This window comes from Agelaius phoeniceus, chromosome Z (assembly GCF_051311805.1).
Source record: "Agelaius phoeniceus isolate bAgePho1 chromosome Z, bAgePho1.hap1, whole genome shotgun sequence".
NCBI classification, from domain to species: Eukaryota; Metazoa; Chordata; class Aves; order Passeriformes; family Icteridae; genus Agelaius; species Agelaius phoeniceus.
In genome coordinates, this window is record NC_135303.1 from 83,943,214 (window position 1) to 83,962,833 (window position 19,620).

Here is a 19,620-nt window from a genome sequence, read left to right on the forward strand (position 1 = left end):
TTTGTTTTGCTTGACAGCATGTCTGCATCGATGAGGGAGGGTTTGCCTCTGGCTAGTGTGCCCTTTGCATTAAATTAAGCAATCCCCACTTCTCTGTCCTGTGAAAGTTGAACTGGAACAGCTGTACAGCTCATCTGTAGCACAGCAACTAATTTTTTTTACCCTCCCTCTTTACTTTTTTTACTGCAGCTTTGTCTTCTCTTGTGTGTCTGTCTTCCATCCCCTCGTGCTGTCACTGTTGAATATTCAAACTCTTGATCTGCACATGGGCTAAAAATCATTATTGCTTTGAACTTACAAATGAATTAAGTGAATTCCCACATCCACCGCAGGAAAGGAAAATATTCAGTTTGAAATATAATTTGGAGCCTATAGGAAAATGCATCTGATGAAGTTTGTGCTAATTCTATAGCTTCAGTACCAAAGCGCCAGCTCTGTTATCATCAAGAGTATTGAGTGCAAGCTCTGTATTTTCATAGTAACTCAGTATGGCTAATTAGTTTGAAGGCTCTTTGAAGAAGCCGATGTATTGACTAAATAAGCTCTTATTTTTCAAAGCAACTAAAGGCATTCTTAATTTACAGAGCAGATAGTTGTAAAACTGCCTTCAGTTTGCATACCAGGAGCCAGTTGAAGCTGAGTGTGCTCGGAGTCAGGCTTACTCCTGCGCTGTCTGCCAGGGTTGGTGTCACTGTGCTCCAGGGAGGTTTCTGGGTCTTTGGCACAGTAGCACAGCATGAATGTGTGCCACTGGGCTGGATGTGCCCAGGAGGGGGATGTCAGGTAATGACTGCCTCTGCATCATTGAAATCAGGGGCAGTATTACCAGTCTGTTCCCTGTTTGCAGGCAGGTTGAATCCAATAATGAAGAGCAGCTTTGAGTTTCTAACCAGATGACATGGCTAATCCTAGGCATGTATAAAGCGGCCGTAGTTATTAGGAGATTTGTGGCTTTGAAAGTTCGGATTCCCTTAGTGCAGTTTGTTAATGGCAAGGATTTGCAGTAAGTGAATAATAGATGAAAGTCATCAAAAGGCTTACAGGGGATTTCTTGTGACGTGGTGCTGGTCTGTCTCATGCCAGCGCTGCAGATTTCTGGGTGGATTGTAAAATCTAAAAAAAGAAAAAAAAAAAAAAAAAGGGAAAGAAAGGGAAAAGAAAAAAAAAGAGGGCAGTCATTCTTGTTTTGTGTCACTTTGGATGATCAAGTTGATGGCGTGATGCATTGGGAAGTACAGCCACAGTGCAGAGTGTTGTATGCTTAATTCCCTTGGCTCTGACTTTTCCATGGGCCAGCAATGCCCCAACAGCAAAACAGACCCTTCATAGCCCCAGGGTCTGGCAGCTGGAGGGGAAGGGATGCCCCTGGCCATCTTCCCTTCTGCACTGTGCAAGGTGATCAAGGCTGGTGCTGCACCTCCTCACCATCTGGCAGAGCTCTTCACTGGGCTCCCGGGAGTATTTCTGACTCTAATGCCTCTGGTACCACAGCACCAAGCATTTCCTACAAGCCAGGAGGTGCTCAGACCCCACTGCAGTGGGGTCTGCAGCTCTGGGTGATGCCTCTCCTATGGGACTGTCCCCCCTGCTTAGGCAGGAGCGTGTCCCAGTGCTTGTGACAGGGACTTTGCTCAGCTGGGGTGGTGTGCAGCGATGCCTGCCCTTACCTGCTTCTGTGGTCATAGATTTTGTCCTTAGTCACTGGGCTGGTGCACCTGCAGACACCTTTTGGATCAGCCCCTGCTCAGAGCTCAGGTTGGGGCTGCAGGCAGCTCCTCTTGAGTCCATGAGGAGCACAAATCAATGAACAACTCTCTCTGTTGTCATGGTTTGATAGAGGTGTGAGGCAGAAAAAAGTTGGGCAGAAAAGCTATGGGGTGGTATCCTGACATGGGATGAAGTGTGAGAGCTTTCTATCTCCCATTTGTTTTAATTAAAAAATACATTTAACTCTGCTGTCATGTTCCAAGTTGAATTGCACCTGTGTTGTATTTGGCAGCATCTAATGAAGCTACAACTTAGGGCAAATCCTGATGAGTTTTGGCTGCAGAAGCAGCTGGGGAAGATTGATTTGATGCTGGGAAAAGCCAGTTATGTGAATAGCTGCAGAAAGCAGAGTCCTATCCACCCTCCTGACTGTTGAAATAATATTCACTTCCAGGGGTGTTGGTGAGGACTGTCTCAAGGCAGTTTCTGTGATTTTAGTTTGCATCGTGGCCTGCCAGAGGGATACTTGTGTGTTTTGTAGCTGGAAGTGTGGTTACAACAGCCTGCAAGATCTGTATTAAATCCAGAAACTCCACTGTGTGTAAAGCATTTGTTGGGAGGTTGAAGTCATCTGCAGGCTCTAATCCATGGGCCCTCCGAGGAGGGCATGTCTGGCTTGTTCATGTTGCAAAACCAAGTGAAAGTTGGGAAATGTTTATGGCTACTGCCATGTGTGTTCCTTAATTTTTGTCCCTTTTGGCTTCGTTCAAACTCACTGTGGTAAAAACAGAAAGTGAGGATGTAATTAGAAGCTTGTTTATGTGAGGATCCATGGAAAGAGGCAAACTCCCTACAGGCAGATAGGCACATGTATATCTGGCATTGTTCAGTTCCTGCCTTGCAGACTGTTTTGCAGAGACCTGCTGTAGTTCCCAAAATTTACTTGAGCATTTGATTTTGGGGATGTGCAGTGTTGGTGGAGGTTTCATCCTGGGGGCAATTGTCACCTGAGCAGGTGTGACCTCTGGGTCAGTGACAGCCTCAGCAACTTGGTAGATGCTGCTCTTTTGTTGGTGATCTGCTTCCGGATGGGAATCCCGAGCGTCCATTGGTGAAGTGCCTGAATGCAAGCAGTGCACTTGCCTGGGCATAAGTAACCTTAGCCCCATCACTGGGCAGCTCGCTGGGAAATGTTTGTTCTCACGGGGAATTGTAAAACTGAATGAGTGTCAGCATGGTTTGCTTGTTTTAGAGAGGGCGAGTCCTTTATTCTGACCAAACAGCAGGAATATCAAAGATGTGTTTAGGCAGTGGGAGAGGGAAAGGGTTTGGTGTGACTGACGGAAACTGTTGAGCAAGAGATGGTGCTTTGTGCAGGGTTTATTATGGTTGGAAACCTGTCCCAGCACGCAGGGGAAGCACGGTTCAGCAAGCCCATAGTCAGAGCCGAAAGCAGTTCATCCCCAGAATTTACTGTGTGCACAGCCGGTCCCCACTGCAGAGAGCAAAACAGTGAAGTTAAATAGCTAAATAAACCTCCTGTCCCTGCAGGCAATGGCTCTCAAAAGGCAAAATTATTGTTTGCAAGAGTGGGCGCAAGTGAAAGGAGATGCTGACAGGCTGGTAGGGAGGGCTGAGTCTGGGCAGCCTGTAAGCATTGTGGCCGTGGGTGACGGCATTGCTGGGTGTGTTGAGAGTCTCTCCACTTGTGGAAAATTCACTCCTTTTCTTCCTTGGGCCTAGCTGTCTTGAAATCACAAAAAGTAATGTATGTATGGGTACATTTGTATGAGTTCAGGCTCTTTCCCACCTCTTAAGGTTTCTTGCAGTATTGTCAGATCATACTTTCCAACTTTTCCCCTGCTCTGATGGAGTGTTCAGTTTTCCATTTTGCTGTTAGTGAAGAGCTGTATTTCTCATCTCAAATACATATTTCTTAGCTTTGTGGTCAAATTGCAAGATCTGGGGATGCTGAATAACGGGAAAAAGGAAGCAGTTGATTTAAGTAGCTACCATTTTCAGTATTAGGAAGAATCCTGGAAAATGCTTAAAGCCAAGCAGTCTTCTGAAGGCGAGTAGCCCTTGCTGCTAGAATTGGCCCCCTCAAATAAATCTGAGAGCTGTGAATTTGTTCCTTCCCTATCTGCCCCCCAGCAGTTGCAGGGTTATTTGAAGCCTGGCTTCTCTCTGTTAATAGGGCTCCTCTCAGGAGTTCAAGTGAGCCTGCAATAGCGTTGGAAATAAGTCTCTTCTAACCCAGCATACTGCTTCCTGCTGTAAAGTAGACTTGATTAAATTTTCTGGCTCTCATTTTCATTGCTTGCAGACATCCAAACCTTCACTTCTTAGTGGAAAGAGGTACATTGGGAATTACAACTAATGTTAAAACCTAAATAATGTGATTTGCCAAAACAGTGTTGCAGAGATTGTTATTTTGTTTTATTTCATGTTTTTTTTATTTCTCCTCCCATTTGAGATACCATTGTAAAATTTTGCTGCTGGAATAAAAGGTATTTCAGTGAGATGTGTTTGTTCTCTTTCCTTTTGGGCATTTGTGATAATTTCTGCATGAGGAAAAATAGGCAAAGGGGTGATCTCACCTCCCATAAACAGCCTGTACCTGCCACTAGCACTTCCCTGTGCTGCTGTAGCAGCACTGGCTGGGGGCAGATTCAGACCCCATGGTCTTGCAGCCCTCCCACCAGCAAGCTTGGCATCAGGGAGTTGTCAAAATCACACATGGAAATTTTTGTGGCATCCTCCCTGGCAGCTCTGTCTGTGCAAAATTCCTGGATTATGGTAAAGAATATCGTCTGTGCTGAACTCATTCAGTTTTGAGTACAAACCATTTCTCTCCGGTTAAATCTATTCCTGGCTGTCACTGCTTCCTGGTGTGATTTGAAACTGGGGGCAGAATTAGATAAAAGATTTGCAGGGAGGAAGAGGGAAGGATGTGAGCTGGATGCTTAGAAAGCGGTTGTTTTAGAGGGATGATCCTAAAATAGCATGGAGGAAAGGCAGGAAGCCCTGGAAACAGGGTGGCGAGGTGTAAACACAGTGACAAGATTTGAGAATTCAGGGTGAAGTGGCAGCAACATCACACACTGGAGGTACTTTGTACATGGGTCACACATGGATGGCTTTTGACCCTCTTCCTTCTTCCTTCGTGTGAGGCATGTATGCTTTCCAGCTGGGTGGTTTATTTTGGGCACTTAACTCAGGCACATGGTGTGATTCTTGGGATTGTGTCCTGTGCGGGACCAGGAATTGCGCTCAGGGATCCATGTTGGATCCTTTCCAACTCAAAAAGTTGGAAATTTCCAGCTCAGAGTGTTCTATGATTCTGCTCCATGTTTTGCAAATGGGCTTGTTTGGGCTTTCCAGTATGGAGTGAGTCGTCTTATACCTTGGTAGGAACAATATGTCATGCAGGAAAGAGCAGATCCACCTCTGGGCTTCCAGAGAAAGGGAATTTGATGCCTTCTTCGGTAAAAGCGTAGAAGAGGTGTACAACTCAGCCTGCCTCTTAAGTGCTCAGTGAAACATCAGTTGTACAGGGGGCCATTGGAAACTGGGAGGAGTTGCACAGGACAATGTTTGGAGCTTCCAGGATCTTGTTTTCTAAAGGAAGTCATTGTGGTGGGAGAGACTGTACCTGATCAGCAGTAACACATCATAGGTCACTCAGTAAACACAGGTGATAGATAATGCCCACGTGAAACTTGGTATCATTTTGGCCTGTTATAGCCAAGGTTTTTGTAATTTTTAAATTGATAACTAGCCGCTTTAAATTGCTTAGTATATTGTAACTGGAAGTTATATTTGTGAATGTGGCTGCATATCCAGCAGAATGTCTGTTGGCAGCAGAGCTATGAGCTAACAAATTGGAGCCAGGATGGTTTTTGGATTAGCCCACTTCTGTTTGTACACTCTGCCACTAACCAAGAAACAAAAAGAATTTGGCTCCTTAACACCCATTAGTCTGTCTCTAGGACCCAAACCCAAAAAGCACCATGTGTTTCTGTCTACTGTGACTTGTAAATGCAGATGTGGAAGTTGCATGTTCACTAAGATCAGGATCTCTGTAACGCTTGAGTCCAAAATCTCAGCAGTTGGAATGCAGCATCACTGCTCTGCTCTGCTAGCACAGCCATACATCAGCAAATCCCAAAGGACTTTATGATGCCTGCAGCTGCAAAATCTGCTAGATTTGAGGTGTCTGTCAGAGCTTTGGGAGATCCTCAGGTGTGGAGAATTTACAAAGCTCCTCAAGTCATCCTGTTCAGTTGTTTGTTCTGGGAGGAGAGAGGGATCAGTGTGGCCATTCACATAATTTTTCCACGTGCAGTGTAATCTGGGGGTCCCTGCTCTGCTTGTTGGTCTCCTGAAGCCCTGCATATGCTTTTGAAGCATCTCATCAATGTTCAGGCCAGAAGTATGCGAGTTTTGTGTGGTGCCAGCATAATTGAAATGGTCTTCTCTCCCCCACCTGTGGTGGGGATGTGATTCAGCTGGGCTTCCTTGTGTGTGGAGAGAGTGGCTGTCCTTTGGGTTTTAGAAATGGGAGGTGTGAATGCCATGCAGCCAAAGCCAGACACTGCTCCTGTCTGCAAGGTGTGTGCAACTCCCTTGCCCTGGGCTGCGGCCACACACGTCTCAGCCCTGTGTAGGTGAGGGCTGTTGGTGGGAGTGGAAGTGTGGTCCTCTGCCACTGCCATTCTTCTCCTTTCCCTGCCTCTGTGTCCCTGGCACCAGATGAGGGTGTGTGTTCAGATGAGGGTGTCGTCTGTGTTTAAAATCCTCATCTTGAGGACTGAGTTTTTAAAAGTTTGCTGTGGTTGGGTTATTTTCAAGCTGGATTGTTCTCCTCCTTGGGTTCATTTGTACTGTTGCCCACATGACTCTGCCAGCACCTGAGAGGCAGGATATGGGGTGGGAGGAAAGCTGTAGTAGTATTTGGTGTAGGCTGATCCCAGATATAAGTTGATTGTGAAACTGCAGTATTTAAATCCAGTGGCTTCACCACCTCAGACCTTACAGTAACTCTGTGGAATGCCATGTTGTTGGCCCTATCTTTCCATGGAAAGACTTGCCTGGGCTGCTGTCAGGGATGTAGAGTACAGGAAGAGGAAAGGAATTCAGTCTTCCCAAATTCAAAGCCACATCATTGCATTGATACCAGGTGGAGTGAGGTGTCTCACCAGAATTTATCTTGGTTCTGTGTCACAATTCCATCTTCCAGGAAAAACTGTAGACAGACACGGAGTCCATGGAAGTACAGCAGCAATCCTCCCTCCACTCCCTTTCCACCATTCCTCAGAGTTCAGGATTTCAGAGTGAGCAAGGAGGTTGTGCCTAAGGCCTCCTGCTTATTAAATATACCTTGAAATTTATATTCCAAAGTTGTTTTTTTCTTCAAAATTGTGCTAAATCTAGTTGCATTCTGTGCTATAATTTTAATTGTGAAAAACACGCCATAGACACACTGGATTCAGTTTTGTTTTTCAGAAAGCTGCCAATTAGGCTATCCTGAGAAAAACACAGTGTGCCACAGAGAGCCATGGCTGCTGTGAGACTTAGGGCTGTTGCTGCTTAACCTTAGCCACAAGCTGAGGGTTGAGGGTTGCTCATCCTGAAAAGGGAGATGGGAGCACCTTCTGTGTTCTCTGTGCTGTTTGAATGCTCCCCCTGGGTGTGATTAGTAGCTGAGCTCCATGGCTGACTTCTCCTTTGCCCTTTCTGCCTTTCCTCAAGTTTATTAAGGGAGGCAGAGAACATTGTGTCCCTTGTTTGTGCCATTGCCTGCAGAGCCTGGGGCAGGAAAGGGCTTGCTGGTGATGAGATATTGGATCAAGCTCATTCCTGGTGTGCTTCAGTTCTGTGCCCAAGACTATGTTGAAGTAACAGCCAGGTTTGCCAACACTGTTGCTTTCTGCTAAAATAAATTATGGCTGGAGAGCTTAATCCTCCAAGGAGGTCCATGAGAGGGCTGGTCATCAGGCGTCCTTGCAGCTCTCCGGAAGTGGAACCTCTTGCAAGCTTGGATATGTAGCAAGGTTTGCCCTGGTCTTTGTGGGTTGGTGTTCCCTTTTGCCTGCAGACATTAAGACAAGCCTGACTCCTGGCTGAAGACGTGGCAATCTGTGGAAAATTCCCATTGGTGCTTGCCAAAATCAGTCCTTAGTGGGACGGATGTTCTTGCACAGTGACAGCAGGGAGGTGAGGGTTTCATCAGGATCATCAGTCACTATCTGTTAGTCATTAATTTGCCTTACCTGAAAAGCAAGTTTGCTCCTTTGCAGACATCATGGAGAAATGTTAAGTTTAGCTTTTAAAATCCCCCTTGGGTCTGGAGGTTTCAGTTCTGCGAGGATCTGCACTGCCCTTCATCTTTCCAGCCTGAAGAAGATTGAGTTTCAAGACATTTTACCACGCCAAAGTCCTTTAGAGAAGAGCATAAAAAGGGTCTGTCTGCCCTGCAAAGGACATTATAGGTCCCGGGAGGGCTAGGCAGGGGCTCTGAAAGTGGTCGTTTCTGCTCAGTTTCTGCCTCAGTTTCTGTCTTGGTGAGCTGCATGATGGGGTGGCTGGCAAGATGTCAGTGATACTCTGTGTGTATCATTTCCAAAGCACTTTCTGATCTGTCAGGATGAAGGTTTCTGGAGAAATGCTAAATAGTGTTATTAGTGTAAAATAAACATACTTCAATATTTCTGACCCTAAAGTGGATCCAGATGCTTTCTTTCCAGATGCTGGATCTGCTTTGATTTTTCCATGGCTAAGTGTGGTTGTCTGTATTTGTTAAAGTGCGATAGGATGTGACAGAGAGCTTGTCACAGCATGCTCTTGTCAAGTCAGAAAACCTTTATATTTATACATGCATACACTCGAATATATATATATATTTTTTTTTTTTTAATATATATATATATATAAAAGGACAAAATTACTGTCTTAGTCGAAGACACTATTTCTGAGTCTGACACTTCACATGTGTGCCAGGGAGGTTGGAATAAACTCAGTGAGTTTATCAGTTTTTATGATCACAGCAGTCAGTTCAGCTGTGTAGGGGAGAAATGGGATTTGCCTGAATAACTCAAAATAGTCTCCCAAGGAAGTGAATGTGTGTCTCTGTCTTTATAGCTCTGATACAAAAAGGGTATTAAATGTCCCTTGATACCAGCTACAGGTTGCATTTTCCAGCCTGTGGTTAAGCTTTGCAAGAGGTAACTTTCCAGCTCTGTTTCAAGTCTAAAACAATTTTTTTCTGGTTTTAAGGATTATTAACATTTTCATGGTTTCTCTACTAGAGAGAAGAACTAGTCTTCCCCACTGCTTAAGGGTTACATCTTATATGGGTTGGGGTTTTACCGGCGCTGGTGCCAGGGTGAGATCAAAGCAGCTGGAGCAGCTGGGTGGTCCTTCCTTCTGAGCATGCCAGTGGGAAATGTTTCCAAGCCAATATTTCAGTGATTTTTTTTAGATCCTGTTTGTGGAGATGATGCTGCAGTGTCTGAGGGGACTCCCAGCTCTGCCGGGGAGATTTGACACTACCTTGCAAAGAGTGGAAAATACAGAAAGTGTGGATGGGTGTTCTGCTGGTAAAATGTTTTGGTTTGGTAACTGATTCTGACAGATGTATGGTCAGCTAGTAAAATCTCTTGCATCTCCTCTTCTGGTTTGGTAACTGATACTGACAGATGTATGGTCAGCTAGTAAAATCTCTTCTTAAAATCAGTGATAATAGGATTTGTTATATGTTGTGATTTGGTGGCAGCTCAAGGTTTCTTAGCTGGTATTTGAGATCCAAAGCTTTCACCAAAGCCTCTGCAAACCAACGTGAGAACAGAGAATCTCATTTTCCAATAAATTTATATAAATCAAACCTGAATTAGGGATGCTTTTTGTCCACACACCTTCTCCATCCAAGCTGAGGTCTATGTTCAAACTCAGCGACAACTGGGAAGTTGCTGTTGATTCCCCACATCTGTGTTGAGAGCTGTTGTGTATGCTCATCAGCTCTGATCCTGCCCTGCCTGAGACACTGTTGGTGTATTGATTGCAAAAATCTCTGCAAGTGCTCTACAGGGACCAAATCTAAAAAAAAAAGGCTTTCTTGCATTGTGCATTGCACACTTCAAACCCCTTGAGAAGGGGGATTTGAGGTACTTTCCATATTTTTGCAGTTTTCTGCTGTCCAGAGACTGTATAATTACATTTTATTGAGTCTGTCCCACTACCCCCTTCTGGCATGGGATGCTCCTGGAATGATAGAAAACAATTTAAAATATGAAGGTTCTCACTCATTTAATGCAACCTTACCTGTTCTTTGCACAGTGTTGAGTGCTTGCTGTGCTTCCCTTGTGGTTTATTTTTTTGCTTTTTACTTAAACAGGAAAGAAATGGTGAAGGAAAAGGAATCCAGCCAAGTAGCTGGCATGTACTTAGCAGAAATTGCAGGTGGATCAGGCTCCTTGGTTGTCATCCCCACCTTGGAAGGGCAATACAATAAAATGACCACAATTTCTTAGTATATTATTTTCGACCTGTCTCCTATCTTGTGTTATGAGTTTAGTGTTCTATCAGTGCTAGTTTTCCTGGTGTTTGGTTTGAAAGAAACTCTTGAGATAATGGTGCCACTTACTGCATCCCTGCTCCCAGCAGGACTTAGCCTGTCTGGAAATACCTGACATGATCCAGTGTATGCAGTGACTTGGTGCCATGCAAAGGTAACTGCTCACTGACCCAGAGAACACTTTTTTGTGTGTATGTGGAGACTTACTGTATTCTTTGAACTGCTGAGAAGTACTCAAGACATAAGCCCATGAGTTACTACAGGCTGCAGGCATGGAACATGCAGGCCATCTCAACATGTGGAGTAAATCAACACAGCTCTGCTGACTTCAGTGCAGCTGCATCTATAACCACTTGCTGTAACCCTGCTCCAGACTGGAGGGATGATTGTGTATGAAGAGTGGATAGGAAAAAAACCCTCCCTTTTTTCTTACATCTTTACACTTTATGAACAGAATAAATGGGCCATGAGTGGAGGTGAAATAGTAAATTATTTTTGCCTCTTTAGAATTACTTTATTTGGACATATGTGAAGTTCCCTCTTGTTTGTCGTACTTCCTAAATCAAGTAGTTGATATGCATGTACTTGGTTGCTGGCATTAAAAAATACATCAGTAATTAGTTCAGAGATTGGTGTTTCAAAAAGCCCCATATACATGCACCTGCACAGAAACAAATCAGGCAGAGTTGACACTGCATAAAGACAGAGTGGGCAGCACCCACATAAGGCACACGACTATGGGAAGAGGAGCTGCTTTCCTGTTTCCATGTGCCAAGAGAAGCAGTGCTATCAGGCTTATGTGTGATGGATCAGAGTGCACTGGTATTGCTGCAAGCAAAAGTCATGAATTTTAATCAACTTTACTGGCTGCCTTGAAATTTGAGTTGAAAGATAAATGTGAAAAACAGGCAGCCCATATTGTTTCTGGAACAGAATTGCCCCTTTTCAGTTGATTAAAAGAATTCTTCTTTTAACTTGATAATCAGAAATAATTCCATGTTAGCTAAGGATTTTTTTTCTATGCTAACCCTTCAGGTCCTGCCTGCTTCACGTGTCTCCCAGAGCCAAGTGTCACCTTGTGGCCACCCAGACAGCTGACCTTTGCTGCAGAGACTTCCCAACTGGCAGGGCTTGTTGGCTGTCTGCTTTCAGCCATTTGGAAAAATATGGGTTTAGGGCTTTATTTAAATATTCTTTATGTCTGGGGAAAGGGGGGAAAAAAAGGATTGCCTGGTGAAAACTGAAAGGACTGTCCAGGGAGTTGAAGTTCAATTTGTATTCATTGGGAACTTTGGCACAGCAAGCATACTTGTCCTTCCATCTGTGGCTCCAGGGCTGCTTTTAAGGTTTAGTTGTGGTATTCATTTAAACATCAGTCTTCCTAATTAAATATAAGTGATTTGAATGCCGATGTTGTCTGTGGGGGACAAAGAAGTAGAGTGAAAATACCAGTCCTTGTCCCTGGACAGAAATACACACCCATCATATTACTTCCAGCCACTGCCAGGCTGGTCTGGCTTACTTGAAGTAGTTGAGGGTGCTTTCCTCACTCCTTTGCTTCAGGGGTTATCATAGCTGCTTTTCCTGTTTTGCCATTAAGTCACCTCTGTGCAGGATTAAGTTTGAAGGATTTATTTTATGGCCAAACAACTTTTAAGAAAGGGAAACGGAAAATTAGCCTACAAGCAGCAGGGAGGGAAAAAACTGGTGGCAGACTCCTTAGTGGTTCCTCCTCTGTCTGCTGTGCTATTTTCTCTTATGATCTGCGGTTCAACTCCACACCTAGTTTCTCATCTCCTCTAAAAGCTGTAGGTTCAGCAACTAGTCTGTATTAGTAAAGAGTTCATTTCATTGCAGCTGCAGCACAGGCTTATTTAATGCTGTGGGAAATTCATGCTACCTTCACTAGTGAGAAAGGCAATATAGTTTTGGGGCCTAAATTAGTGTGAAAGGGCACATACAAACCTGCTACATACAAATTCCAGCTTGTTTGTACTCTCAGTTGGTTACACCCTTGGCTCAGAACCCAAATATTTGAAGAATTTGGGTTGAGGTATATCCTTTTCTAAAAGAAGCATGAAGTTGGATTCCCCTTTTGCATCAGTGGGTGCAGTTTCTGTAAGGTCACAGAGGGTTTGTTTGAAGCAGAAATGTTAATTCCTCCAAGGCATGTCCCAAGACTTTGGGAGGGGAAGTGATGCTTTGCTCTGGTAGGAGAACCTGGGGGCTGCTCCTTGCACAACTGAGATGACTTGGCCCCTGTTTTGATTAGAATATGCTTTTATGAAGGAAAGCCACCTGATTTCCACATCCCTATAAAGCATCTGGGATGCCTTGTAGTGCTGTGCCTTGCTGTACTGGGGCCATTGGTGCTGTGCCTGCTTACCCTAGTGGCTGATTTTTTTATTTTCCCAGTGGCCTTCAAAGCATGTACATATGCTGAAGCAGAAGATTAGTTTCATTAAGGAAGCTCATTTCAGATGCAGATGCTCTATGGGCTTCTGCACAAATGAATTCTGCCTGATTTTCAATTTTTTTTTAGAAAATATTTATTTTAATACTCTGCTGGGAACATTCTCTGCTCTCCTTTCCTTACTTCACCTTTACATGTTGCTGCGCTGCAGATATGGAGGTCAGGGCGTGTGAACTAGTGGCATTTATCAGCTGTCATGTTATGCTGTGGTGGGATCAGCCTGGGTGGCTGGTAGGACTGTTAATTATTCCCGGTATTTTCTTCTGATACTGAGGAAAGAGTATTTGCCAATTCCTTGCGTTATCCTAACCTGTCCATACACCAGGTAATCAGCTGGCTGAGACAGTGCATGAACATCACAGGGCAGCAAGTTGGGATGTTGGGGTGGGATGTGGGCACTGCAGGGTGAGTGGTCCGTGGTTCTCACACATCCCTTTCCTTGCAGTTACCTGGCCGAGCAGTGCTGGAATGGCGGCTTTGTCTACCTGATCATGTTGCGCCGCATCAAGCGCAAAGCGCCTCTGCCTCCCTCCAACGGCAACAACAGCAACAGCTGCGACCCCAAAGCCAAGCCCAGCCCTGAGCCTGGAGACAGAGCTGCTCAAAATGGGAAAAGGACCAGGAAGTTCGGGGTCATCACCAGGACACCGGGCAGCAAGGACAGCAAGGAGAAGCTGGGCTCAGAGCACGGGAACGGGCACTGCACCCCGATGGAGGTGGAGGTTGCTCAGCCAGAGACCTCCGAAGCAGAGAGCAATGGGGAGGAGCAGCACCAGGGCACCGGGGCGCCGTACCGGGGCCGGCTGTCAGATGATGGCATGCCAGACATTGGGGACCAGGCTGCCCAGGTATGTTTGATTTGATTCTTCTAGAGGAGAAAGCAGCAGGTATGCAAGCAAATTGGGTTGATTTCTCAAGCAATTCTCTGGTTTCAATGCTCTGACCTTGGGCTGAGCCTGTAGGTGACAAGACAAGCTGTCAGGGCACCCGGCTGTGGGATGGCATCTAAAACAGGGGAGCAGGAGGATTGGAGAGTTAAATAGTAATTGTTGGAAACCTCTGTCATACTCCATCTCTGATGGTGGGTAGGTCCTTTAATCTCTTGACCTGTCAGGGTTGGCCTCAGGATTTTTTGTTGAGACAACTGATGACCCTATAACACTGGAGCAGGAGATGTCAGTAGAAGATGGTAATTTTTGTCCTTTGGAGCTTCATGTTTAGCTCTGCCTGGACTTAATGTCACCTTACAATTCATGTTAACATTGGCATTGAAGCTTCCCTTTTTGATGCACCAGACCACATTGCATGTATTTGTGATACGAAACTTGTTTGGCCAGTGTCTGGGAACCACATGAAAGAAATTGTGGATTTTGCTCAGAGTTGATGAGATAGACAATTTGTTAATGTTTGGGACGACAGTGGGATCGGGGCTTTCATTGCTTCTCTCTTTGTCCTAATGGAGATCTTGGGTTGCCTGTCTGGAATTGCAGCATTGCTGGATGGAGTAAAATAACCCAAGCCTTGATCAGGTTTCAGTATGCATCTATCACCAGAAGCGCTGTCTGCCAATCTTTCCAGAGGCACTGATAGTATAAACAGATGAAGGCTGCTTTTGCTGGGCTTGGGGCTGGCTGCAGCAGCTGGTTTTGGTTTTAAGACTTCAAAGCTGGTAACAAAGCACTGCGAGTGGACATCTCATCACTAAATTCTGTTGAGAAAAGCAGAGAATTAAACGTACCCTCTGAATCAGTGCTCCTCAGCACTACTCCAGGGTAGTGGTGATTGTGGTTGTAAAGTTACAGTAATTTAATTTAAAGTACTTTGTAGGAGCTAAAAGCAATTTAAAAAACCTCTGGTTTTAAAAGAAGTGTAATTGCAAAAGCTTGCTCTTTGCATCAGTGAGACATGCTGGATTCTATGGTGCCACAGAAAGGGTAGGGTGTTTGTGTGTGTCTTCTTGCAAGCCTCATAACTGTAGTCATTCTGAAAGAAAACATTAAAAGCTTAAAAATAAATAAATGAATCATTTGGCATTTTGAAAGTTCTGGTCCGTATAAAGGCTTCTTGAATCTGTTCTGAAGATGTCTAAACACATGTTATAAATGAAATTGATCAGACTTTTTTTTGAAGTGGAAAGCCAAAAATATATGTGTAAAAAAAGAGAAACTCTTGATCCAGAGCCATCTCGTGCTAGTGCTACCTTGATATTTTGAATCATTTTGGTCTGAGGAGTAAATTGTTAAATTCAGAACATATATGAATCAATGTGAGCAATAAATAATTTTTTAATGCAAAGCACATACAGGATGGCTTTGTGAAATGTAAAAACATAGCTGAGGCACTGGAAAAATTCAAGAGCTGTAATCTGTTCAGTTGTGGTCTAGTGTCATTTAGTAAAATTGCTTCTCTTTTTTTTTTTTTTTTTTATTTCCTTCCCCCCTAATATTTTGCTTGGATATATGACCTCCGTCTGTGTCAGTACTAATTACATTTTCCTGACATTTGAATGAGGAGAAATGTGAATATCTGGAGCCTGAATAGCACGCCTAGCTCATCCTTTGCTTTTTAATGACAAGGGGGACTTATAGAGGCCCATCACTTACAACATCTGTGGGGTAGCTGCTATCAGAGTAATGAGTGGCCTAATTAAGTTTCTTAAGTATTGAATAGGGGCAGTGAATAAAATTTTTAAAATTATTTGTTTCCTGTTAAAATAAAGAAAAAAGGTGAGGAATACACTTGGGAGCCTCAGATCTCACTTCCAGCTCCATTTTCAAAGCATGACCTGGTACTATCATGTGAGATCCAGTTGTGTCAGGACCCTTTTGAAAACAGCATCCAGGATGTCCTGTCAGAAGTTGCAGCCTCCTTCCAGGCTTCAAAGCACAAGCCAAACCTCCCGTAGCCTCAGGATGAGTTATCTCCTCCCGAGCAGGGACAGGGTGCATTGGCAGGGCACCCTTTCCGTGGGGAAAGCAGCTCCATCCCTGCTGCCTGCCCCATGCTCACCATCTCCTCCACATGTTGGTTAATTGAATATCCACAGCTGTCAGCCCTGTGCCCCTGGGGAGCTATTTGGGTCGGAGGAGACCCAGCCTGCGGCAGACTAGATGGCTGCAGGTGGGAGGAAAGGCTTTGAAAAGCCATTCAGGGACCAGCATGAATGTGGGAGGACCTCCCTGGTCCTCCTCTACACTGCTCTTTTCCCACCCCAGGAGGCAGATTGGAGCTTTACTGAAACTGAAATGTGGAATCCAGGAAAATTCCTTTTTTTTCCTCTCTGTAGGAAATGAGGAAGTTGTAATGAAGTTGTAATGAAGTTGTAACCGAAATAGGGGAGAAGAGGTTGGGTTGATCTGCATGTCTTCAGCCACTGCTGTGCTGATCCCAGTGGCTAGCTCATGGCCAGTGCCTAGGGGATGTTGGGGATGTTGTGCTGGGAGAGCCTTTGAGGCTCCATTTCAATGCCTTTTGCTTTCAGGGTGCTTCTCCCACAAGCATGGGGTTGTTCTGCCATTTTGTCTCCCATTTTCTCTGTGCATGCTGCTCATAACAGCAATGCTGGATCATGAGGCGACAGGCGAGATGAATACTGTTTGTCGAGTGAACCTGCCAGGAGATTCCTGTGTTACTGGTTTGTGTGCATGTGCCAGTCCCCTTCTTCAGGCTTGCTTTCATCTCTCAGATCTTGATCTGTCTCTCCTTGCACTTGGCATTGCTATCACTGTGTATAAACAAATCTGCTAGGCTGTCTGCTGGTACGTAACCCTCAGTAAATATTGTACCTGTCAATTAGTAGGCAGCATTTAATGTTTACAGGTGGTTAAGTTATGCTGCAATGTTTTTAGGATGAACCTAAATGACTTTTAAAAATGTGGGGATTCAAAGCAGCAAAGCTGTGTATCTGCCTGACAGCAAGATCTCTAAGATCTGGAAAGCAGACCTGACCTTGGAGAGGACCCAGGCTAGCAGCAGTGGGAGTCAAGGGCAGTGATTTAAGATTAGGCAGCCTCTGTGCTGGAGTAATGACCCATCATATCCTGTGAAGATTGGGAGCGTAAACGCAGATATCAAAGTTTACCTCTTCTATTCAGTGGCCTGAGACAGGGTGTAGTTTTGCAGGGTGATTATACAGGCACAGATGGAAGAGAAGTATGGGAAGGGGCTGCTGGGGCCCACTAAAAATTATAAAGAAAAGGAAACTGTGAACTTTCCACTCAATATACCAGTCCTGTGGTTTCGCTGTCTTGACTGGTAGGACAGAATCCTCAGTTTTGTTCTCAGTTTCTCTGTTCTGGTCTTTTTAGAAGACTCTGTGGACTGCTTTCTGTTGTTTTTCAGCCCCCTAAGGAGTGCCCAGAGATGGCCAGATACAGCTGACATGGGCAGGGATTAGAAGTAGGACTGGGGTTTGCAAAAACCAGATTAGGAGTATGAGGGGCTGGAGTCTGTTTGTCAGAGGGGACTTAAACTGATCCAGGTTTTGCTGGCATGATGAGAAGTTTGGCTTTCAGGTTTGGCCAGGTTTGGCTTTCACTGATGAAGCCAGAGGAAGCTTGGACAAAGATGAGTTATACCAGAACAGACTAGCCACCTTGGCTTCCTCCATCCTCAGCTGGATGCTCTGAAAGCCCTGAAAAACCCAGCTGTTAAGAGCAAAGACAAGACACCCCCAGAACGGCCTTGAATTCTCTTCTTTATAAGCATCCAAATTATTAAGGTCTTGAAATCCAGATCCAAATTTATCAGTGACTAGTGGAAACTGTGTGAAGGACATTAGGCAGCATGAAAATGCTCTAATAGTTAAGGGAGGCAGGTGAGAGGAGCTGGGGCTGTGCATTTCAGTATTTCTCCAGTGCCAAAGATACATGGCACAGGAGGAGTTCAGGGTGTCCTGGGTGGTGGTGGCACTGTGGGGTGGGGCTGTGGTGGGATTCCTTTCCAGAATGGAAACAGATTAGCATCTGGTGGTTCTGCAAACTGTGCACGATGCTTTTCTGAAGTCAGCGTGCCATCTATTAACAAAAGGAGAGAAAGGGGAAGGCAAGGAAATGTTAATGCTTTGCCTCCTAGAGATTTTTGGGCAGGTCTGGGTTGTAGCAGTAGTTGAGGATCTTGGCTCCATGCTGTTTACCCCATTGCTCTGGTCTCAGTCCCCAGAGCAGTGTGCCTGCCTGGCCAGCTTTGCCCTTACAGCCCAGCTGAGCCCAGCTTGCATGGACCACAACCCTCTCCAGACGTGTCAGCCCATATCCAGGTGCACACAGACGTGTCTGTATGTAGAGAACCAGCCAGGACTTGCTTTTGTACTGCACGGTACATTTTATCAGCAGCTCTTTTCATTCTTCGGGCCCATTATTGCTTTCTTACTGACGTGGCTCATCTTGGGTAGGAATGAATGCTTTTGAATTGCATTTTACTTTGCAGTTAGGGAAGGCTGACAGCCATTCTACAGCAGTACTTGCCAATTAGTGTTGGTAAATGCCAGCATTACCTTGACTTTTGGTTAGTGGAAAATGTTCCTTATCTTGCCAAGCAGAAGAGGAAGGCTAATAGCACATTACAGGAATCAAAACATGAGGCTTGAGATAATGTAATGGCTTTAAGCATTTTACTATTTTGTTAAACTTGATGGGAAAAAAAAAATCTCACCCTTTTGCTGTACCAAAGTTTATAGCTTGCTGTGAGCAAGGTAGTCCAGTGAAGCTACTGAAGCTAAGTTGCTTTACATCAATTTTTTTTGGCAGCCTAAGCAGTAATTACTGTTTCATCAAGGCTTTTATGGGATTCTTGTGATGCACAGTTTAGACATAAATAACACTGGGTTTAGGTGTTAATGTAGATACTTTTAGTCATGTAAAGGCCTTCCTCAGAATCTGATTCAGTTCTTAACATCTTTTTATCTGTTGTGTTTTCTTCCAACTTTCATTAACATGGATCCTGGGGCTATCTACTGTCTTGAAGTTTTAATGTGCACAGTGATAAGCATGTCTTTCCTCTTTGTTGTCTGTTTTGGGTTGTAAACTCTCTTAGGGACAAGGGCTGTCTTTTAATTGCAGCTGTACAGCACTGACAAAACTTGGCCTTGTTTTTGCTTGGGGTTTTAAGAAGTGCTTTGATGTAACTAGCAGTGAAATTACAGTTAATATTTTTTGCTGCTAGTTATGTTCCACCTTGCCATAAAACAACAAGCATCCCGATTTTCTGGGGTTAAGTCACTTGCTGCCAAATTTTTTCAACTGACTTAAGATTCTGCCTGCCTTTTCTGTGATTTAAGTGATAGCTGCAGCTGTTGTGCTGTAGACTTTAATTTTGAATAGCGACCTGTCCTTTTATCTTGTTTTTGTACTGAATTTTCCAAGGGTGCTTGGATGTAGAGATAGTCTGGTAATGGATAAGTTACAATGTGTTGGTTTTACTCTGTCACCTTGAAACGAGGTCTTCACTCTTGGAAATGAGCTATCCCCAAAGGCAGCGCAGGAATGTTTGAGGTTCTGTTGCAGGAGGGCTCAGCCATACTCAGCTATCATAAACCATAGGTGAAAACCCTCCTATGAAAGCATTTCCCACCCACAGAGAAAGCGGCTGTTTGGGCCTTTTCTCTTAATATTTTGTGTGCCATATTAGAAAGACAGCAAACCCAGAACTGAAATGCAAATGACTAGCTTTAGCTGAAATTCAAGTTCACACCATTTTATGTTTTAATCATTAAGTGCGAGTAGTTGAAACCAAGTGGATATGCCTAAAAATAAGGGTTTGTTGTCTGCTTAGGTGCTGCAATGTTTCAGGCATTTGTTGGAATTATAAAGCTACATACACTTAATTTTTGAGGCAGAGTGCTGAAAGCACTGAGCAAATCCTAAAG

General features: G+C 44.5%; 1 protein-coding gene across 7 annotated transcripts in view; it reads left to right on the top strand.

The window, feature by feature from the left end:
- The window catches only part of PDZD2 (PDZ domain containing 2), a 201,760-nt gene that overhangs the window by 120,810 nt on the left and 61,330 nt on the right, over positions 1 to 19,620 (top strand). For all 7 annotated transcript variants that reach the window (XM_077171342.1, XM_077171341.1, XM_077171345.1 and 4 more), the window contains one exon: positions 13,201 to 13,603. In XM_077171342.1, coding sequence (XP_077027457.1) covers positions 13,201 to 13,603 — 403 coding nt within the window. The remainder of the gene's footprint in view (positions 1 to 13,200; positions 13,604 to 19,620) is intronic.